Source organism: Protopterus annectens, chromosome 6.part0, assembly GCF_019279795.1.
Source record: "Protopterus annectens isolate FY-2018-M chromosome 6.part0, PAN1.0, whole genome shotgun sequence".
Classification (NCBI taxonomy): domain Eukaryota; kingdom Metazoa; phylum Chordata; order Ceratodontiformes; family Protopteridae; genus Protopterus; species Protopterus annectens.
The window spans coordinates 401,540,276-401,560,181 of record NC_056737.1 but is presented as its reverse complement, the minus strand read 5'-3'; the positions used below and the strand labels follow the sequence as shown (position 1 = coordinate 401,560,181).

The 19,906-nt window shown below is 43.1% G+C and overlaps 1 protein-coding gene across 2 annotated transcripts in view; it reads right to left on the bottom strand.

The window, feature by feature from the left end:
• LOC122804338 (spectrin beta chain, erythrocytic-like) overlaps positions 1–19,906 on the bottom strand; it is a 2,132,081-nt gene that overhangs the window by 851,688 nt on the left and 1,260,487 nt on the right. For both annotated transcript variants that reach the window (XM_044074141.1, XM_044074142.1), the window contains 2 exons: positions 13,540–14,296; positions 760–962 (listed from right to left, as the gene is read on the bottom strand). In XM_044074141.1, coding sequence (XP_043930076.1) covers positions 760–962; positions 13,540–14,296 — 960 coding nt within the window. The remainder of the gene's footprint in view (positions 1–759; positions 963–13,539; positions 14,297–19,906) is intronic.

Below are 19,906 nucleotides of genomic sequence, written 5' to 3'. Positions count from 1 at the left end.
TGAATAAGCTCCACACCATGTTAAACAAAGTAAACCCTTTTGTTCCCTTTAAGTATAACTGAAATGACTCTGTGGGTAATAATAAATTCCCCCGGGTCAGGCCACTCTGTCTCATATAAGCAGTAGTATATAAACTGCAGTCACAATGGTGATGATCCTTGTGAATGACTGCCTAGGATATCCCTATGAACCAATAAAAATCAACACCTGTAGTGGGTCATTGTAATTCTGTAGTATGTTGCACATCTTTAAATGTCTATACTGGGCCTGCGATGTGCATTTTTCTCTGGCCCCACCAGCCAGATATTTGCTGAAAACTGATTATTCCCAGACAGACTATCAAAGCAGGAAAACCAGAATGAATTACTGAATGTATAAGTCTGATATCTACAGTCACACTAGCATCTTCTCGATGGTTGAAACTATTGCAGACTCAGCACCAAATCATTCTAACAAAGAAAGTTGTGCATCAGTTATTCAATCCCCCACCTCTGAAGATCTGCACAGCTACTGTGACTCAGGTTGCTAGTGTTACAGGTTAAGGGCCAGCGTAAAAGAGTTGTCTTTCCTTTTTATAATTTGGAAAATGGAAAACAAGAATTAATCTGGATGATAATGACTATGAGTTTAATTAAAAATATTATGCAACTAAAATTGCAGCTGACATACTTTCATTAAAATACATGCAGGCATGATTGTATTTTACTGCTTAATGGCTACCATGTGATAGAAAAACAGTACATCATGAAGGATCTATACCTGTCATCGATGGAAATGATCTTTTCTTTGACCTTATCAGAGTAAATATTTTTGCTGTCTATGAGTCTCTCCCCACTCTCAATTGCCCCTGTAATCTTCTCCTTGTTTGCTTCCATTGTTGCCATGAAATCATCATGCTTTCTTATAGCGGCCTCTGCAGCTTCAAGAGTATCTGCTTGTTCAGTATGGGCAAGGGTATACTCCTAGGAAATAAGAAAGAGATGATTAAGGTATCTTTAAAATAAAAATGTATTTGTTACAGTTTTGTGATCAGATTCCCCTCTGACCACTGATCTTCCCCTTGCGTGCTCAAAATCATTCATCTTTTCCCCAGGAGTGAACCCCTGCAGCTCATTCATTCCTGTGTGGGTGAGAGTTGGGCACCATGGGTGCTGCTGTCAACCATGTCGGGAAAATGTGGTTTTCTACTCATTTCTGATGTTCCCCTATTGCACACCCTCAAATATTCAAGGAAAATACATAATGGGCTTTGCTCACATGCATAACTATCAAAAGACTGTGCTTCCCTTGCAGCAAGTGCCTTCATATGTTTTCTGGTCTCCAGTGGGAACCTAATATGGAATGTGCACACATGGTGTGCATGCCAAACTCCCTCTCTCCTGAGGCAAGTGAACAGGCATTGTCTCATGAGTGCTCTGTATCGCCTCATCAGCTCCATCGCACTGACCACTAGTCAAACTCATGACATCCAAGTTATACTCAGGACTTTACATCTCTAGGTCATGGACTTGTTCTTTTGCATAAGAATGTCACTTGCAAGGAGTTCTAAAAATGTCTGTACAGCAAAGTCAATATTTTCTGTCTCCACCTGAAAACAGAACAAAATTGAACTTGGATTTTATGACCACTAGAAAAAGAATGTCATGGAGTCTGACATTTTAGACTGCTCCAGTGAACAAAAAAATCAAGACATACAATATAATAGCATGTATATACAGATGTGCACACCAATATGCCCAGTTAGATTATATAGTGAAAGGAAGCGCGTGTGTGCATGTGCATGTATGTGTGTGTGTGTGTGTGTGTGTGTGTGTGTGTGTGTGTGTGTGTGTGTGTGTGTGTGTGTGTGTGTGTGTGTGTGTGTGTGCATGCATGTGTATACACATTCTACATTCACACATACACATACATACATACATATATATATATATATATATATATATATATATATGTGTGTGTGTGTGTGTGTGTGTGTGTACTATTGATTTTACTTGACATTTGGTAACCGCAAAGTCTGACTGGGTCAAAGACCCATTTTCAACGGAGGCCCAGGGAGAAAAACTCCAACAGTGATTAAAAAGGACATAAAAAGTGAAATATAACATCAAATTATAAACAGGTTTAAGTAGATGCAAGAGGTACAATAGGAGTATTAATATCACATATATATTTTTACAAGAATATAAATAATAGGTTGGGTAATAGGCATAAGAAAAACAAAGAAACAGTTGATGGATTTGGGGAGGAAGGTTAACCATAAGGAAAATAGCGAAAGTGAAAGGAATAAAGATGGAAGAGGTAAAAGTGTTGTTTAAATGTAGGGGTAAGTTATAGGGGACATTGTGAGAAGTGCTATAGGTTCATAGGTAAGTACTAGGCTATCTGCCCGAGGGCATCTATAAGCCTAGCCAAAATGTGTTGGCTTTCGCCACCCCCCCTTAGATTAGTTCCCTGTGCCTTGGTCCAGCAGAGCCATTAGTTCTCTGTGCCTCTGTCAAGCAGAGTCACTGCAGTGATCCCTGGGGTAAATTTTCTGTTTCCCATCCACTCGTCAAGGTTTCTCTTAAAGAGTGTTAGTGACAGGCTCTGCCTAATGTAGATTGGAATCCTGTTCCAAAGCATGGGGAGTCTCTCTGACAGGAATCTATCCCTCCAACATGTCCTATTTATCGTTGTGGTAAGGTTTAGATCCCTAGAGTGTGTGGCTCTTAGGGATTTATTTATTTTTTTTAGGTGGAGCATGTCCATCAATTCTGGGTTGGACATGGCCTTGTATGTCAGGCAGAGATCACCTCTGAGTAAGAGTTATATTAAGAAAATTAAGATATAGTGTGAAGGGGATGTAGCAAGGGGGGAAGCTGTGAGCGGGTGAAAGGAGAAAATTTAAGACAGTAGGAGGTCAGAAGGGTAGATAGAAAGATGAGAGGAGAGAGTCAAGAAAAACACTGGAAGATAGGGGGATTATATACCGGTAGTAGGGCAAAGGCAGGTCTATGAGTTGAGTAGGTAGTTTTTCAGTATACTCTTGAACTTTTTGGAATTGTCTATACTGGTAATATTGTTTGGTAGTTTGTTCCATAGTTTAGCTATGTAATAAGACTAGAGACACTGGATGGCTCTTGTTGGGTTTGTGTATGTCTATGAGTTGTCTATCAGCAGAATCGAGACTTCTGGTGGGAATGTGGGTGTGCAGAATAGATTTTAAAGTAGGATAGCTGTCAGGTTTGTATATTAGTTTTTGTGCAATTGTAAATTGTAATAGTCAAGGTGGTGGGGGAATTCAGTTTAGTTCCTTAAGAGCATTGCAGTGGTGGGTGCGGTAGGATGAGTCTGTAGAAACTTTTATATTATAATAACAAGACTGAAGTTTGGTTTTGAGTGCGATGTATAGAGTAGTAAAAGTGGCAGCACCATATATTAGAGAAAGGATCATGTAGGTATTTGCTAGTATCCTTTTGGTATTCGAATCCATAAAGTTTTTATGTCTATAAAGTATCCCCAGTTTGAAGATTTTTTTAATAGCTTTAAGTAAGTGTTGGTCAAATGCAAGTTTGCTGTCTATGGTGAATCTCAATAGCTTAGCACTCGTTATGATTTCAATCTCCGTTTTGTTTTGGGAATAGACTTTGAATTCAGATGTGAATGTTTTAAGAGTGAAAAGTAAAAGTTTGGTTTTATAAGGGTTAAGTAGTAATTGTGCATTGTTTAGCCATGATTTTATTGAAAGGTAAATGCGTGTTTTTTTGTGTATGTATGTATATGTATATATATATATATATATATATATATATATATATATATAATATATATATATATATATGTATATGTATATATATATATATATATACACACACACACACACACATATGTATATATATATATATATATATATATATATATATATGTGTGTGTGTGTGTGTGTGTGTGATTATGTCATGAAAATGAGAAAACTTGAGAGAATCACAAATGGTTGAACAAAAAAGACAGAATAACAAAACTGAATAACTGATAACACTGAATCACCTATACTTAAATGCATGTGATTCAAAACAAATGAGCATTCACTCAGTTCATTCTCTAACAAATGTGTAATCTAACTTTTGAATTACAGCCACATATATACATATACAGACACATGCATATACATATATACACACACACACGAGTATATTATCAAATGTCAACTTCATAAATGGTCAAGGCTGACAACAACATAAAGAATTAGTGACTGAACATTCAAATGCAATCACAAGCAATTGGCACTCAAATAACTGCAAAGGCACTCATTTCACAGCCTTGTAACCCACACAGCAGCACCACTCGCCATAGTATCAATTTCCTGCACCAAATGCAAAAGTAATCAACTAACATTGCAAAGACTATTTTTGCAACTGGGAAATTGAAAACATAACAGATACAGGAAGAGCACACACCACATTGTGCAGCAGTAAAATAAATGCAAGCATGTGGGGGCTCCACTCTCCATCTCCTTACTTATTTATGCCAACTCCATGACTGCACAATCATGACTACAGTACAACACTCTGCATACTGCAGTGTAGATGGCTAAAGCGAGGTTAACCATTTCACAAGTCACCTAATAACACAGTCAAGTAAAAACACACACTGTACTCCTATGCTGTGGAAATGCAGTCAGACAAGTAAAGTTCAGTCATTAAAGACCAAAAAGATATATCATGATGGGCTTTAATATGACAATGTTACTTTCAGACAGTTCAAGATTTTGTTTTTTACACAGAAAAGTCAACTTTTTTGTTCCAACCTGAAAATTAGATTAAATTCTTAAAATTCCAAAACTTGGACTTCGTGACCAGTAGAAAGAATGTCATGGAGTGTGACATTTTACATTATTTCATTAAGTAATAAAATGAATACATACACTCACAGACATACACACATGCACTTATATATACATATCTACAAATACACACACACACACACACACACACACACACACACACACAGACACACACTTGTACAGATGACAAAATGGGGGCTGAGCTAATGCTAGAAGAGCAAGTGTACGGCCCAAGGGAGCCAACACTAGAAATAGCAATGGGACGAGCACTGTTACAAAAATACAAGCCTGCACTAGAGGGGTAAATGCTAGACTCCCTAGGACAGCAGAGACTAACATTGGCTATAACAGAAAGAGGACTCAATGTCAGGAGCACTGATGATGTTCTGGACAGCATTGAAGGTGCCAGTGGTGGGGCACTAGATATCTTTCTGACATATGAAGTGGACAACAGAACAAAGAAATGGGACCACTAAAGAAATGAATGCTCACAACACAATCCACCTTCACATTACTCAACAGATAGACACAAATGATGAGCCACTTTTTGCAGAATTAGACTTCCAGAGGATACCCTTATTTTGTTTCTCTCTGCCTGCTGACCGTCAATGCCTTATGATCTATTGGCTTGTTCATTCCTCCCACGGTGAGAGCCAGTTCCAACCTATTCATTCCCTGAGAGAGAAAAGCAGATCACATAATCATCATTCTGGCAGCCATTAGGGCTTTTTCCTGCTTTTGGCCCTAACCCCACCACCTGTTGGCTCTTGAGAGCAACCATGTCACAGTGGAATTCCAAGATATGCCCTCCCCAAAGTGTGACTGTTTCCAGACACATGCTACTATCACTGGCTCGGCTAAAGCAAGCTCACTTCCCCAAGTCTGCAACCCTGTTCACTGCCTGCAGACCTCTGATAGCATGATGGAGAATGGCCAAAAACAAAATCACCAATCCTTTTTCCTAGGATGGATGAGCTGGCATCATATAATCAGATATTTATTTCTGTCCTCCCCCCACCTTAACTCTTCCCTTGACTGAGACACAAGGCAAACTACCTCAGGAGACATGTTTATACTATAATGCAGCAAAGATGAGGATGAAAAAGCCCTGACTACAAACCAGGGGATCCAGGACTGATTAGTGACCCATATGCTGGAGGACCCACCTGGTGAAGTTGAGAGTAAGTGGGTGACACTGGCCCATCCTGGCGGAAGATGCAGTCTGGTCTGCTGCAAGGCTGAGACCTGCTGCTGAATGGGTGTTCAGCAAATAGCATGTCAGCTGGCTTCACACACTTGGGTATGCCACAATGTTGCTGCTGTGCAGCAGTGGGTGGGAGGGGTTTAGTGTGTGTGTGTGTGTGTGTGTGTGTGTGTGTGTGTGTGTGTGTGTGTGTGTGTGTGTGTGTGTGTGTCTGTGTGTGTACAAGACTTGGCACTTCCACAAAAGTAGGTAGGGAGAAGGTTTAGCAGGCCCCATTGTGGGCATACACATCAGCTGTTGGGGGAGAGAGATTAATCTTACAAACAATTATTAATGGTTGCATGGATGATTGCTGTACCAAAACCATTTGCACTCTATGGCCATATGATCAGCAGGTATGTGGAAAGTACAGTTGTGTACACTTACCATAAATGTAGATGTTCGAGTGTATTCACTGTTGCAGTCATCACACTTGGGTTATCTGCCTGCAGGGAGCCCTCAGTCGGCCCGAATACCAGAGACTTAGTATTTCTGCATCAGTTACTGTTGCTCCAGGACTGACATCAGGTCGTCAGGGGTATAAAAACAGGCAGCTGATGCCATTACATCAGTTTTTCTTGCCCCAAATGTCAGAAGCCCCCCAATAGGGAACTAGCCTATGATGGGAAAATCACCACCAGTAAAAAGTAAATGCCAATACCCCTGTAAGGGTTGAGTAATATACACAGAGAGGAGAGAGACAGAGATAGAGACATAGAGAGAGAGAGAGAGAGAGAGAGAGAGAGAGAGAGAGAAGGGGGCTGGAGGGAGGGAAACCAGGGCTGGACTGCAACAGTGAATACACGCGAACATCTACATTTATGGTAAGTGTACACAACTGTACTATGTTCACTGTGTTTCACTGTTGCAGTCATCAAACTTGGGTAGATTCCCAAAGCTGAAGAAAGGGTGGAGGCAGTCAAGAACAGTTGGGGCTGGCTAGTATGCCCTGCAGGACTGCTGTTGCAAAACCCGCCCTAGATTTGGAAAAGATAGGCAGGTGGTAATGCTTGGTGAATGTGTGTACAGAACTCAGGTAGCAGCTTCCAGAATGTCCTTGGTATGGACACCCCTGAGAAATGGTGTAGAGGTAGAAGTTGCCCTAGTGGAATGTGTTCTGATCTCCTGAAGAGTTGGTTTCCCATGGTGTTTGTAGCACAAATGGATAGAGTGTGTTATCCATTTGGAAATTGTCTGTTTTGAAATGGTCTTGCCTTCTGCCTTTAATACAAAACTGAGTAGTAACTGGTCAGATTTCCTGAAGGGCTTAGTTCTATCCAGGTAGAATCTGAGCTGTCTGTGCAAATCCAGGGAGTGCAGGATCCTTTCCCCTTTATTTTAAGGATTAGGGAAGAAGATTGGAAAATGTATAGATTGGTTGAGAGCAGCACTGGACACCACTTTAGGCATAAAGGAAGGAATAGTCCTGAGGGAGACCCTGTCAGCATGAAAAATAATGAAGGGTTCCACAGCCATAAGTGCTTGTAGCTCAGACACTCTTCTAGCTGAAGTGATGGCCAGAAGCAAGGCTGTTTTCCAAGAGGAATTTTAACTCTGCTGATGCTGCAGGCTCAAAGGGGGGACAGTGTGAGCTTTTCCAGTACAAAGTTAAGGTCCCAAGCAGGGGTGGGTGATCTCCTTGGTGGCCTTAAGTTGCTTGCCCCTCTCAGGAACTGTTTGATGAGAGGGTGAGAGAAGAGAGGTGGCTCAGTGTTGTAATGAGCCGAGATGGCAGAGGCATGTATCTTAACGGAGGAGAAAGATAGGCCTCTGTGGAGTAGATCTGCTAAGTATTCCAGGATTAGAGGTAGGGAGGGCAGTGCTGTGTCCTCTCCTTTAGATTGAATCCAGGAGTAATACCTTTTCCACTTATCAGCATAGGATTTCCTTGTACTGGGTCTTCTGGCTTCGAGAATGACATCCAGCACCTGCTTGCTTAGGTTGGTCACTGGGGGAGAATTCAAGGAATAAGACAGGGTGCAAGATTCAGAGTTTGCAGTTGTGGATGCAAGATCTGTCCCCCCTGCTGAGTGAGGAGGGTTGGGCTCTGGGGTAGGTACCAGGGTAGTACCAGTGACAGGCTGCGCTTTAGTGGGTACCAGTGCTCGCATGGCTAGTCTGGGGCAGTCAGGACTGTCCTTGGTCTGTCCTGTCTTCTCTTGAGTAATATTCTTGAGAGAAGACACATAGATTGAGAGGTTTTCCCACTGGAAGGATAGGGCATCCACTTTCCTGGCCCTGCTCTGAGGTGTCCTGGTGCAGAATTTGCTGAGCTGGTGATTGCAGAGGGAGGCAAAGAGGTCCACCTCTGGGGTTCACCATTTCTGGATTAGAAGGCTGAAGGTGCTGGACTCTAATTGTCACTCGTGTGGGTCTAGGAGATTTCTGCTTAAGCCGTCTGCCAGTGAGTTTTGTTTGCCTGGCAGGAATTGAGCTTGCAGATGGACCTGCATGTCCTAGGCCTTGTTCCACAGGGCCATGGCTAGCCTTCAGAGTGGGTAAGAGCGGGTTCCCCCCCTGCTTGTTGATGTACCACATAACTGTGGTACTGTCTATTTTTATTATCAGGGGTCCTGGTGAGAGTAGGGATCTGAAAGCTGTTAGAGCGTACTGAACAGCTAGCATCTCTTTTTGGTTGATGTGCAGATGAATTTGACTTGGGCTCCAGTGGCCCTGAATGCACTTGTCATTCAGGTGTGCCCCCAAGGCATAGTCTGATGTGTCTGTGGTTAGGGTCTGGGTGGTGTGGGGTTGAGTAAAGGGAAGTCCCTTGTTTTGGTTGCATGCTGCTGCCCACCAAAGAAACTCTGTCCTTAGACAGGGTATGATAGGAATGACAGTTTCCAGGTCCTGAGAATGTTGGCACCTAAGACTTTTTATGTACTACTGAAGTTTCCTCATATGCAGTCTGGTATATGGAATTAGTAGGATGCAAGAGGCCATGAACCCTAGGGCCTGCAGGATTTTCCTTGCAGATAGCTGGGTTCCGGTGGCCATTTGAGTGAAGTAGCCTGTCAGATAGGCTTGTTTTTCTGGAGTAAGGAATGCCATATGGAATGCTGTGTCCAAGCTTGCTCCCAGAAATACAATCTTTTGACTGGGGACTAGATTTGATTTTTTTTCATTGATAGTGTACCCCAGGGAGGTTAGAAGGTTCTTTACAAATGTCAGGTGCTGCAACAGCATTTCCTGACTGCCTGCCTGAATCAGGCAGTCGTCCAAGTATGGGTAAATTTGAACTTTCATCTGTCTGCAGTAGGCAATGGCCAGAGCCAGGCATTTTGTGAATACTCTGGGAGCAGTAGATAAGCCAAAGGGAAGTGCAGAGAACTGATAATGCATAGATCCTGCCCTGAAGCGTAGGTATTTCCTGCATGAGTCCCTGATAGGGATGTGCAGATAGGCTTCTTTTAGGTCTAGTGTGGCTAACCAGGCATCTCTGGCCAGCATAGGAAAAAGCTGCTGCAGGGTGAGCATTTTGAATTTTGATACCACTAGGAAGGTGTTTAGAATGGAAAGATCTAGGATTAGATGCCAAATGCCCTCTTTTCTGGGTACCAGGAAAAGTCTGGAATAGAACCCTTGACCTATCTATTCTGCAGGAACAGGTTGAATTGCCCTTATGGAAAGCAGGGATTGAACTTGGTTTTGTGCCTCTGCCCACTGGTTTGGAGGAAGGTCTGGGAATCCTTTTGGGGTTGGCAGTGTGTGGAAGTAAAATTTGTACCCCTGGGATACAATGTTGAGGACCCTTCGGTCTTTGGTGATGGAAGTCCAGTTTTTTGCATGATGGGCAAGTTTTCCTCCTAGGGGCACGAGCAGTTGGGCAGAGGTGAGGAGTGGAGTTGAGAAGTCATTGTGAATTCTTTCCATAAGGGGGTGGCTTAGCACTCCCTGTTTTTGAAGTGGAGGCACTCCATTGCTTAGATCTCTGCATACCCTGAGACTGTAGTCTGGGGTGTCTGTTTCCCCTGGGTCTAGTTTGAGATGGCCTTGAGGGGGCTGGAAAGGACCAATGCTTTGCGGGGCAATGCCTACTGAATCTAGGAGGCTGTACTTGCAAGAAATCTTTGACTGTCTGCATAGACTTTGCTTTTTCTTCCATCTTTTTAAGAACCTCTTCTGCTTTGGTGCCAAACAGATTGTTCTTGTTCAAAGGAGCGTCTAGTAACTTTGATTTGACATGGTCTGGCAAGGTCTGCTCCTTAAGCCAAGTATGCCTTCTCAGTACAGAACCAGTGACTGCTGCCCTGCAAGAAGCTTCTAGGGCATCAAAGTCACACTGCAAAGTATGCTTGCTGACTTGGCTTGCAGAATGCATAAGCTCTTGTAATTCTTTACTTTCTGCACCGTCTGTAAAGGTAGCTAATTTTTGCTTAATAAGTTCCATAATATGTTGCTGGTACTTCAGCATGTGAAACTGGCAATTCAATGCCCTAATGGCGAGAGTTGTAGAGGTGTATACTTTTTTACCCCATCTGTCTAAAGCTCTGGAATCCCTGTCCAAAGGGGTGAGATTCTTAGCTGTAGTTTCTTTTATACCTTTAGGCCCCTAGGAGATGACCTCTGGGTCAGCATTAGGATTTTTGAAAAGAAATTTGTGAGAGTCTGGAACTCTGTAGTACCTGTCTGGCTTCCTAGGGGCAGGGGGCAAAGTATCAGGAGTTAGACTGGATTCCATAAAGACATCATCCACAACATCCAGAACTGGGGGTACTGCTAAAGGTCTATGTTGTGGCAAGTCTAAAAATTCTCTGAGTCTCTTTTTGGACTGAGGATAGTCTTGGCATTCCCAGTGGAAATGCTCTCTTCAAGTATGTAGGGTTTCACCAAAAGAAAAATCCTCTGGAGGAGAAGCAGAGGGAATGGATTCCTCTGCATCTGAATCCTCATAAGCAGATAAAGGCATATCTTCATATTCAGAAACCTCAGAGTCGTCAGACTCTTGGTCTGTTAAAGCTGCTGAGGATAACTCTCTTTTTCTTTTAGCAGGGGAAGGCTGGCTTCCCCTAATCAGCATAATCAGGTCTTCTGCCATTTTAAGCATTTGATGTTATGGCAAAGAAGCAGGTGCTTGAGTGTGGATCTGTTTTTAGGCGTAGCTCATACTCTTGGCCTTAGAAACTCAGTAGTTTTAGACAGAACTGAAGATGCAGAAGAAGTCATCGGTTGTGTCGAATATCAGTAGTGCGAAAAACTTCCTCAGAAGCCGGTTCCTGCACAGCGCTCCGGGCCCATCCAAGGTAGAGACATCTGCAGGTTCTGTAGTCAAAGAAGAGTCTCGTGGCATACAGGACTCCAAACAGGTCTCGGTAGCGGTGTGCAAATCCATCGGAGCGGGCATCAGGGGCTGCGAAAGCACCTCACTGAGTACCGGCGAACTGGCGACTAGCTTAACAGAAGCGTCGTCAGCAGTTTTTGACCTGTGTGGTCTGTCTCTGTCTTTGTTTTTGTTTGGAAGATCGGTAGTCGGATGGCTTACCAAAGCCATTTCGGAATATGGAGATTGAGAGTGAAAGTATTTAGTGACAACAAGGGCCCGACGACAAATAGTTTGGGTGTTGAATAAAGCACAAAACCGACAGCGAGGTATGTTGTGGTCTAGGCCTAAAGAGGTGACGCAGTAAGAATGGAAATCTCGGTGTGGTATTTGCTTTCCACAGGCGAGACAATTATTAAATTTCTCTGACATCGGTTAGAGCAAGAAAAAAGGATCCCCAATGTGGTACTTAGCTTTAGAAGACTTCAGGATGATTCAATTTGGAAACAAAAACTCAGGTAGCGGCCGACCTGCACTCGTGCGAACTGCTTCTGCTTCGGGCTCCTTGGCAAGAAAGACTGATGTAATGGCGTTGGCTGTCTGTTTTTATATCCCTGACGTCAGTCCTGGAGTGACAGCAACCGACACAAATATACTAAATGTCTGGAATTTGGGCTGACTGAGCGCTACCTGCAGGCAGATAACTCAAGTGTGATGACTGCAACAGTGAAACACGAAGAACATCAACAGAAGTATCAAAAATATAAATGAATGATGTGTCTTTTAATAAAAAGGAAAAATGAAGCATGAAAGATATGTAAGCACTGATTCATGCTGAGGTTCTAGACCAGTGAGGAGAAAAAAGTTGATACATTTTTAGGAACCACCATACTTATAATGGGATACACATGCAATATCAAACGAATGATGGTCAAAGGTAGGACTGCAGGAAAATCTGAAAATTCAAAGAAGGGTGAATGCCTTTAAATCTTATAACAAGTGATCAATTCAAGAGTCACCTTGAACAACTTAATTTTATTTCAGTTTGTGCCTTATTTTGTATGCATTTCTGATAAAAAGTCAAAATAAAAAGTTAATATATTTACAGGGAATAAACATACAATAAGATATACCCTTGGCATATGCAAATATTGGCAATTTATTTTAATATGCTGCAAACACTCATTTTGCAATGTATATGTATATTGCAAGTTGAAAAGTGGATATCATTTTTATACAAAAGGAAATGTCTTTGAGGTTCATTATATGAAGTGGGTATAGATATTTTTTTACCTCCAAACTTTTGGAACTGTTTTTCTACCTGTATAGACATATTACAGGATTAATGTCTTTTGTATACATAACCACTCAGAAGATAGCAGTATGGTCTATATTAGAACATCGAAGTTTCAAAACTTTGAATGTTCTAATATCGACCCCTATTCAGTGAAAGCTGAAAATATCGAAACAGAAAACCAAATTTTTTCCTAGGGAAATAATTTGGTTGTCCATTTCTGTTGCTTCAGTATTTTCAGCTCTGTGGTGGAAAGTTACGGGTTGGGCTCAGGTAAGTGTGCGATTGAGTGCGGATTAGGTTAGTTAGGGTTAGGGTGTGGGTTAGGTATGTGTGCGATTGTGTGGACATGAGGGTTAGGACGGGTTAGGTGAGCTAGGGTTAGGGTGCGGGTCAGGTAAGTGTGCGATTGTGTGGATGTGATGGTTAGGGCGGGGTAGGTGAGTTAGGGTTAGGGCACAGGTGAGATGAGTGTGCGATAGTGACAGACCTTAGGGTTAGGGCTTGGGTTAAGGTAAGTGGATAGTTAGTGGTGTGTGTATATAGTTTAGTGTAGGGTTAGGTGTAAGATTTTAGGTGTGTGTGTGTGTGTGTGTGTGTGTGTGTGTGTGTGGATTGCTGTTTGCTTGGTGTACTTGTGTTGTGTGTATGTGTTTTGGAACAGCAAATTTTTTCCCTAGGAAAAAATTCACTGTTCTGTATGTTCGATGTTTTCAGCTTTCGCTGAATAGGGGTCGATATTAGAACATTCGAAGTTTTGAAACTTCAGTGTTCTAATATAGACCCTAGCAGTAGGTAGGTAATATTTAGTTACAATACTATTTAAGTACTAAATTAATACACTTGGCTTTAACATACCAAATGACTAAAGGTTGTGCAGAATCTAGAAACAGAAGTACATATTTGTCTTGTTATATACATACCTGTTTAGTTAAAATGGCTCCAGCCTGCTTTGCATCCCTGAGGAAATATTGAAATCCAAGAGCTTGATTAATCATATCTGCTCTCCTGTCCCAAATCTGTTGAAGTTCATCCCATCCAGTATCAAGGTCTTTCAGATGCTGGCCAAGCTCCTGGTACTGAGGATCAACCTGTCCATAAGTTACTCTTTCACCAGTATCTTTGATTTTATGATAATCTCCCTCATGTTGCAAAATTTCATACCTAATACTGTTGTGGTCACTCAAAAGCTTTTCTGCTTCTGGCAAGGAATTGGGAAGATCTTCAGATGCAATGGCTTTTTGTGCCTTAAACAGCCAGGACTGAAAGTCATCCAGATCTTGCAAAAACTTCTGCAGCTTGCTGGCCTCCCCAAGTGATGCCTCACGGTTCTGCAGAGCCAGCTGAAGGTCACCCCAAACACTGTTAACAGCATTCAACCTGCGATCGATGTCTTGTGCATGCTCAGGATGCTCCTTAGCTAGAACCTGGGCATCGCTCTGCAGCTCCAGCACTTTTGCTTGGACAGCAGCAAGGTCTCTTTCTATGCCATAAAGTTTCCTCTGTGAGGCAATAACAGCATGTAGATCATTACCCAGGTCCAAAGTGGATTCAACAATTTTAGTTTTCTCACGGATCCACATTTCTGTTTCATCACAGTCAAGAGTGTAGTTGTGAAGACTGAGAGCAGAGTCAACAATTCTTCTCTTCTCCTGCACCATCTTTAAAAGTAGGTTCCACCTTTAAAGGAAAAAAGATTTTATAAACTGGTTTACCAAGATGGCAGTATATTGAAGTTTTTTTATACTTTAGATTTTAATTGCCTTTTCCCCTCCCGCTCCCTCTCATTAACTGAAGTTGTCAAAAACAGGTTCTTTATCTCATTCTTCTGATAAGTTGGAAGTAGTCATCTTTCAAATTATACTAGTGTATGCTTTTGGTCAAGCAACAAAAGATGTATTATTATTACATCCAAGTTACCATAGAAACTAAGTTTAAAACCATTATAATTCTGTTGTTCTTCCCTCCAACCTACATAACACCAAAATGGCAGTCAAAACGTTTGCACTATGGTGGGTAGGTCAGACATTCACGACATCTAAAACTGCATCACATGACATGCACACTCAGTGCTGCAGTTTATTAATGCTCACCTACTAGCAGACCATGTTTAGGACTAACTCACCTCACCAGAATGTAAAGAAAGACAGAAATATATAGTATTTGTATGAATGGTCTTCTCCAGAACCAAGAGTTGTGCACAGGTCCATTCATAACAAAGAACACTAGTAGATTAAAGAAAGCATGCTAGTCATACTTTCCACACCAATCAGCGACACACACACACACACACACACACACACACACATTCACACACACACACACACAGGCAGCAGTTGTGGACATTTATTTTCTACAAGAACAGGAGAAAAACAGAAACAAAAAAGTGGTTTATTGTCACAGTCAGTGCTAAGACTAGACTACAAGGTCCTGCCGTAACCAGCAGGAGAGGCATGAGACATAACACAGAGACAAGGTTCTATTTAAGCTGGCATCAGTGCAATGGATGACAGGGCTTAAGTTTAGAAAAGAGTGATGATGAAAAAAATGTGTATATTTTGTTTTTAGCGCATGTGGTGCATTGATTTAGCCTCACGTTTGTTAGTTTTACTGGTAATGTACATTTTGCTTAAATCTTATCTCACTACTTTTTTAAATTATCATATCACTGTGGTACAGTGGATAGCATTCTTGCCTCACAGCGAGAGGTACATGTGTTCAATTATTGGGTGGGGTGCCTTCTGTGCAGCGTCTGCATGTCTTCTCTGTGTCTACATGGATTTCCTCTGGGTGCTTCAGTTACCTGCCACATTCCAAAGACATGCACCAGGAGGACTGGACATTCTAAACTGGCTATAGGTGTGAGTGTGTGGTGTGGAAGAACTACTGTGGCAGAGCTAGCCACATGGTGGTGTAAGCCTTGGCTCTAGATGATTGCCATTGCTGAAGTTACATCCTGACCCTATGTGCAAAATGGAAAACGTGTTCGTGGATAGATGGGTGGATGGATCCAATAAGGATGAAGTACTGCTACCAATATGAACTACAGGGGTGTATAAATCAGAAATAATTTATAAAATGCACAGTGCATGCTGTGCAGTGTAGTTTTACTGTAAAGGCAAATTCATAGTTAATTTCCTTACTAACTGCATAGTGCAGAATATGACAGTACTGCAGCTCTGAAGGGAGAGAGATTCAAAATCACATTTCTGTTAGCTGATGTTCTGTGGGCACCATGAGTAAACTGAACACTACACAGACTAAAACTGTGTGTCATTCATTTCAGTGATACACTGACCACTGTTTGCTTTGGGATTTGGGTGTAGTATGACAGGTAGGTACACAGCAACATGTCACTGTATGACCTATATCAAAACACTTAAAGCAAACCAAGAAACAAAACTCATGAGAAAGTACAGTTGTGTACACTTACCATAAATGTAGATGCTCGAGTGTATTCACTGTTGCAGTCATCACATTTGGGTTACCCCTGCCAGGGTAGCCCTCAGTCAACGCAAATACCAGAGGCTTAGTATTTCTGCGTCGGTTGCTGTCGCTCCAGGACTGACATCAAGTCATCAGTGGTATAAAATCAGGCAGCCGATGCCATTACATCAGTTTTTCTTGCCCTGTCAGGAGCCCCCAATAGGGAGCTAGGTAATAGTGAAAGAACACCACCAGTAGAAAGTAAATACCAAAAAATCCTTGTAATTAGAGAGAGAGAGAGAGAGAGAGAGAGAGAGATAGAGAAAAACAAGGGGATGGAGGGAGGGAGACCAGGACTGCAACAGTGAAGACACTCGAACATTTACATTTATGTTAAGTGCACACAACTGTACTATGTTCTTCGCGTTTCACTGTTGTAGTCATCACATTTGGGTTGATTCTCAAAGCTGAAGAAAAGGGTGGAGGCAGTCAAGAAGACTGGGGGCTGCCTAGGATGCCCTGCAAGACTGCGGTGGCAAAGCCTGCCCTGGATTTGGACAAGATAGGCAGGTGGTAATGCTTGGTGAAGGTATGAACAGATGTCCATGTTGCAGCCTCCAGGATGTCCCTGGTGGGGACCCCTCTGAGAAAGGCTGCAGATGTGGAGGTTGCTCTGGTGGAATGTGTCCTGACCCCCTTGGGGGGAGGTTTCCTGTGCTGTTTGTAGCAGAAATGGATGCAGTGTGCTATCCATTTGGAAACTGTTTGTTTAGATATGGCCTTGCCCTCTGCTCCTGCAGCAAAGTTGACTAGCAATTGATCAGTTTTTCTAAAAGATTTAGTCCTGTCTAGGTAGAATCTGAGCTGTCTGTGCACATCTAGAGAGTGCAGAATCCTTTCCTCCTTGTTTTGTGGGTTAGGGAAAAAGGTGGGCAAATGAATGGATTGGCTGGGAGCCACACTGGTCACCACTTTTGGCATGAAGGATGGGTTCGTCCTGAGGGAGACCCTGTCAGCATGGAAAATGATGAAGGTCTCTACAGCCATAAGTACTTGTAGCTCTGACACTCTTCTAGCTGAAGTGATGGCCAGAAGCAAGGCTGTCTTCCAAGAGAGACATTTTAACTCTACTGAAGCTGCAGGTTCAAAGGGGGACAGGGTGAGCTTTTCCAACACAAAGTTTAGGTCCCAAGCTGGGGTAAGAGCTCTTCTGGGTGGCCTCAAGTTGTTAGCCCCTGTTAGGAACTGTTTGATGTGAGGGTGTGATAAAACAGGTGTCTCTGTGCTGAAATGAGCAGAGATGGCAGAAGCATGAATTTCAATAGAAGAGAAGGATAGACCCCTGTGCAGTAGGTCTGCCAGGTAATCCAGGATGAAAGGTAGGGAGGGCTGTGCCGTTCTGGCTCCCTTAGCCTGGATCCAGGAGCAAAACCTTTTCCACTTGTCAGCATAAGACTTTCTAGTGCTGGGGCATCTGGCCTCACGCATAACATCTACAACTTGTTTGCTTAGACTGGCAGCTTGAGTAGAGGTCAGGGAATAAGCCAGGCTGCCAGATTGAGGGTCTGCAATTGGGGATGCATAAAATCTCCGTTCCTCTGGGTCAGGAGTGTTGGGATCTGAGGTAGGTGCCATGGTGGCAGGGGTGACAGGCTGCGCAGCAGTGCGTACCAGTGCTGGCATGGCCAGTCTGGGGCAATCAGGATTGTCCTCGGTTTTTCCTCCCTTATTTTGAGCAGTACCCTTGAAATGAGTGGTAGAGGGGAAATGCATAGACCGAGAGGTTTACCCACTAGAAGGATAGAGCATCCGCTTTCCAGCCCTTGCTGTGAGGTTCCCTGGTGCAGAACTTGCTGAGCTGATGATTGGAGTGGGAGGCAAAGAGGTCGACCTTCGGGGTGCCCCATTTCTGGGTTACAAGGGTGATGGTTCTTGGGTCTAGCTGCCATGTGTGTGGGTCTAGCAGGTTTCTGCTTAAGCTGTCTGCCAGAGAGTTTAGAGAGCCTGGCAGGAATTGTGCTAACAGATGTAGCTGCATGGCTGAGGCCATGTGTCAAAGGGTCATGGCAAGCCTGCACAGAGGATAAGAGTGAGTCCCTCCCTGCTTGTTGATATACCACATCACTGTGGTGTTGCCCGTTTTGATCAGTAGAGACTCCTGGGAGAGTAGGGGTCTGAAATGCTGTTAGGGTGTGCTGAAGAGCTAACATCTCTTTTTGGTTGATGTGCAGATGTATTTGATTTGGGATCCATTGGCCCTGAATGCACCTGCCATCCAGGTCTGCACCCCAGGCATAGTCTGATGCATCTGTGGTGAGGGTCTGGGTGGCATGAGGTTGTGAGAAGAGAAGTCCCTTGTTGTGGTAGCATGCTGCTGCCCACCAAAGAAAATCTTTCCTTAGACGAGGTATCATTGGTATAAGACTTTCCAGGTCTTGAGATTGCTGACACAAAAGGCTTTTTAGGTACCACTGCAGTTTCCTCATATGCAGTCTGGCATATGGAATGAGCAGAATGCAACAAGCCATGAACCCTAGAGCTTTCAGGATTATCCTTGCGGATAACTGGGTCCTGGTGGCTAGTTGAGAGAAGTAGGCTGTCAGGTAGGATTGTTTTTCTGGTGTAAGGAATGCCATCTGGGATGCTGTGTCCAGGCTTGCGCCCAGGAATAAAATTTTTTTTGTGGTTACTAGTTTGGATTTCTTTTTGTTGCTAGTATACCCAAGGCAGGTTAGTAGGTCCTTTACAAAGGTCAAGTGCTTTAGCAGCTTTTCCTGACTGTCTGCCTGAATCAGGAAGTCATCTAAGTATGGGTAAATTTGAATATTTCTTTGTCTGCAAAAAGCAATGATGGGAGCCAGACATTTTGTGAAAACTCTGGGAGCAGTGGATAAGCCAAAGGGAAGTGCAGAGAACTGAAAGTGCAGTGATCCTGCCCTAAAACATAGGTATTTCCTGCATGATTCCCTGACTGGGATGTGTAGGTAGACCTCTTTTATGACTAGAGTGGCTAATCAAGCATCCTTAGAAAGCATAGGTAGAAGCTGCTGGAGGGTGAGCATTTTGAATTTTGGTATCACCAGAAAGGTGTTTAGAATGGATAGATCGAGGATGGGGTGCCATGTGCCCTCCTTTCTGGGTATCAGGAAGAGTCTATTGCCCTCATAGAGAACAGGGAAAGGACTTGCTTTTTGGCCTCTGCCCACTGGTTTGAGGGCAGATCTGGGGACCCTTTTGGGGTTGACAGTGTATGGAAATAAAATCTGTATCCCTGGGACACTATGTTGAGGATCCAGCGGTCGTTGGTAATGGTGGCCCAGTTGCTTGTGTGGAAGGACAGTTTTCCTCCTAAGGTCAAGAGCAGGTGGAAGTGTAAAGTCATTGTGAGTTCTTACCATAAGGGGGTGACTTTGCATTCCCTGGTTTTGAAGAGGAGAAACTCAATTGCTAAGATGTCTGCATTCGCTGGGGCTGTTGTCTGGGGGCCTGCTTCCCCTGGGTCTGGGCTGAGCTGACTTGAAGTGGGCAGGAAAGGACCAGTGCTTGGAGGGGCAATACGTACTGAACCTCAGTGGCTGGACCTGTAAGAAGTATTTAACTGTCTGTATAGATTTAGCTTTTTCTTCCTTCTTTTTTAAGACTTCTTCTGCCTTAGTGCCAAATAAGTTGTCTTTGTGCAAGGGTGCGTCCAATAATTTGGATGTGACATGGTCTATCAAAGGCTGTTCCTTAAGCCAAGCATGCCTTCCAAGGACAGAACCAGTGACTGCTGCCCTACAAGATGCTTCTTGGGAGTCAAAAACCACATTGTAAGTTGTGCTTAGTTACTTGACTTGCAGAATGCATTAACTCTTGTAACTCTAT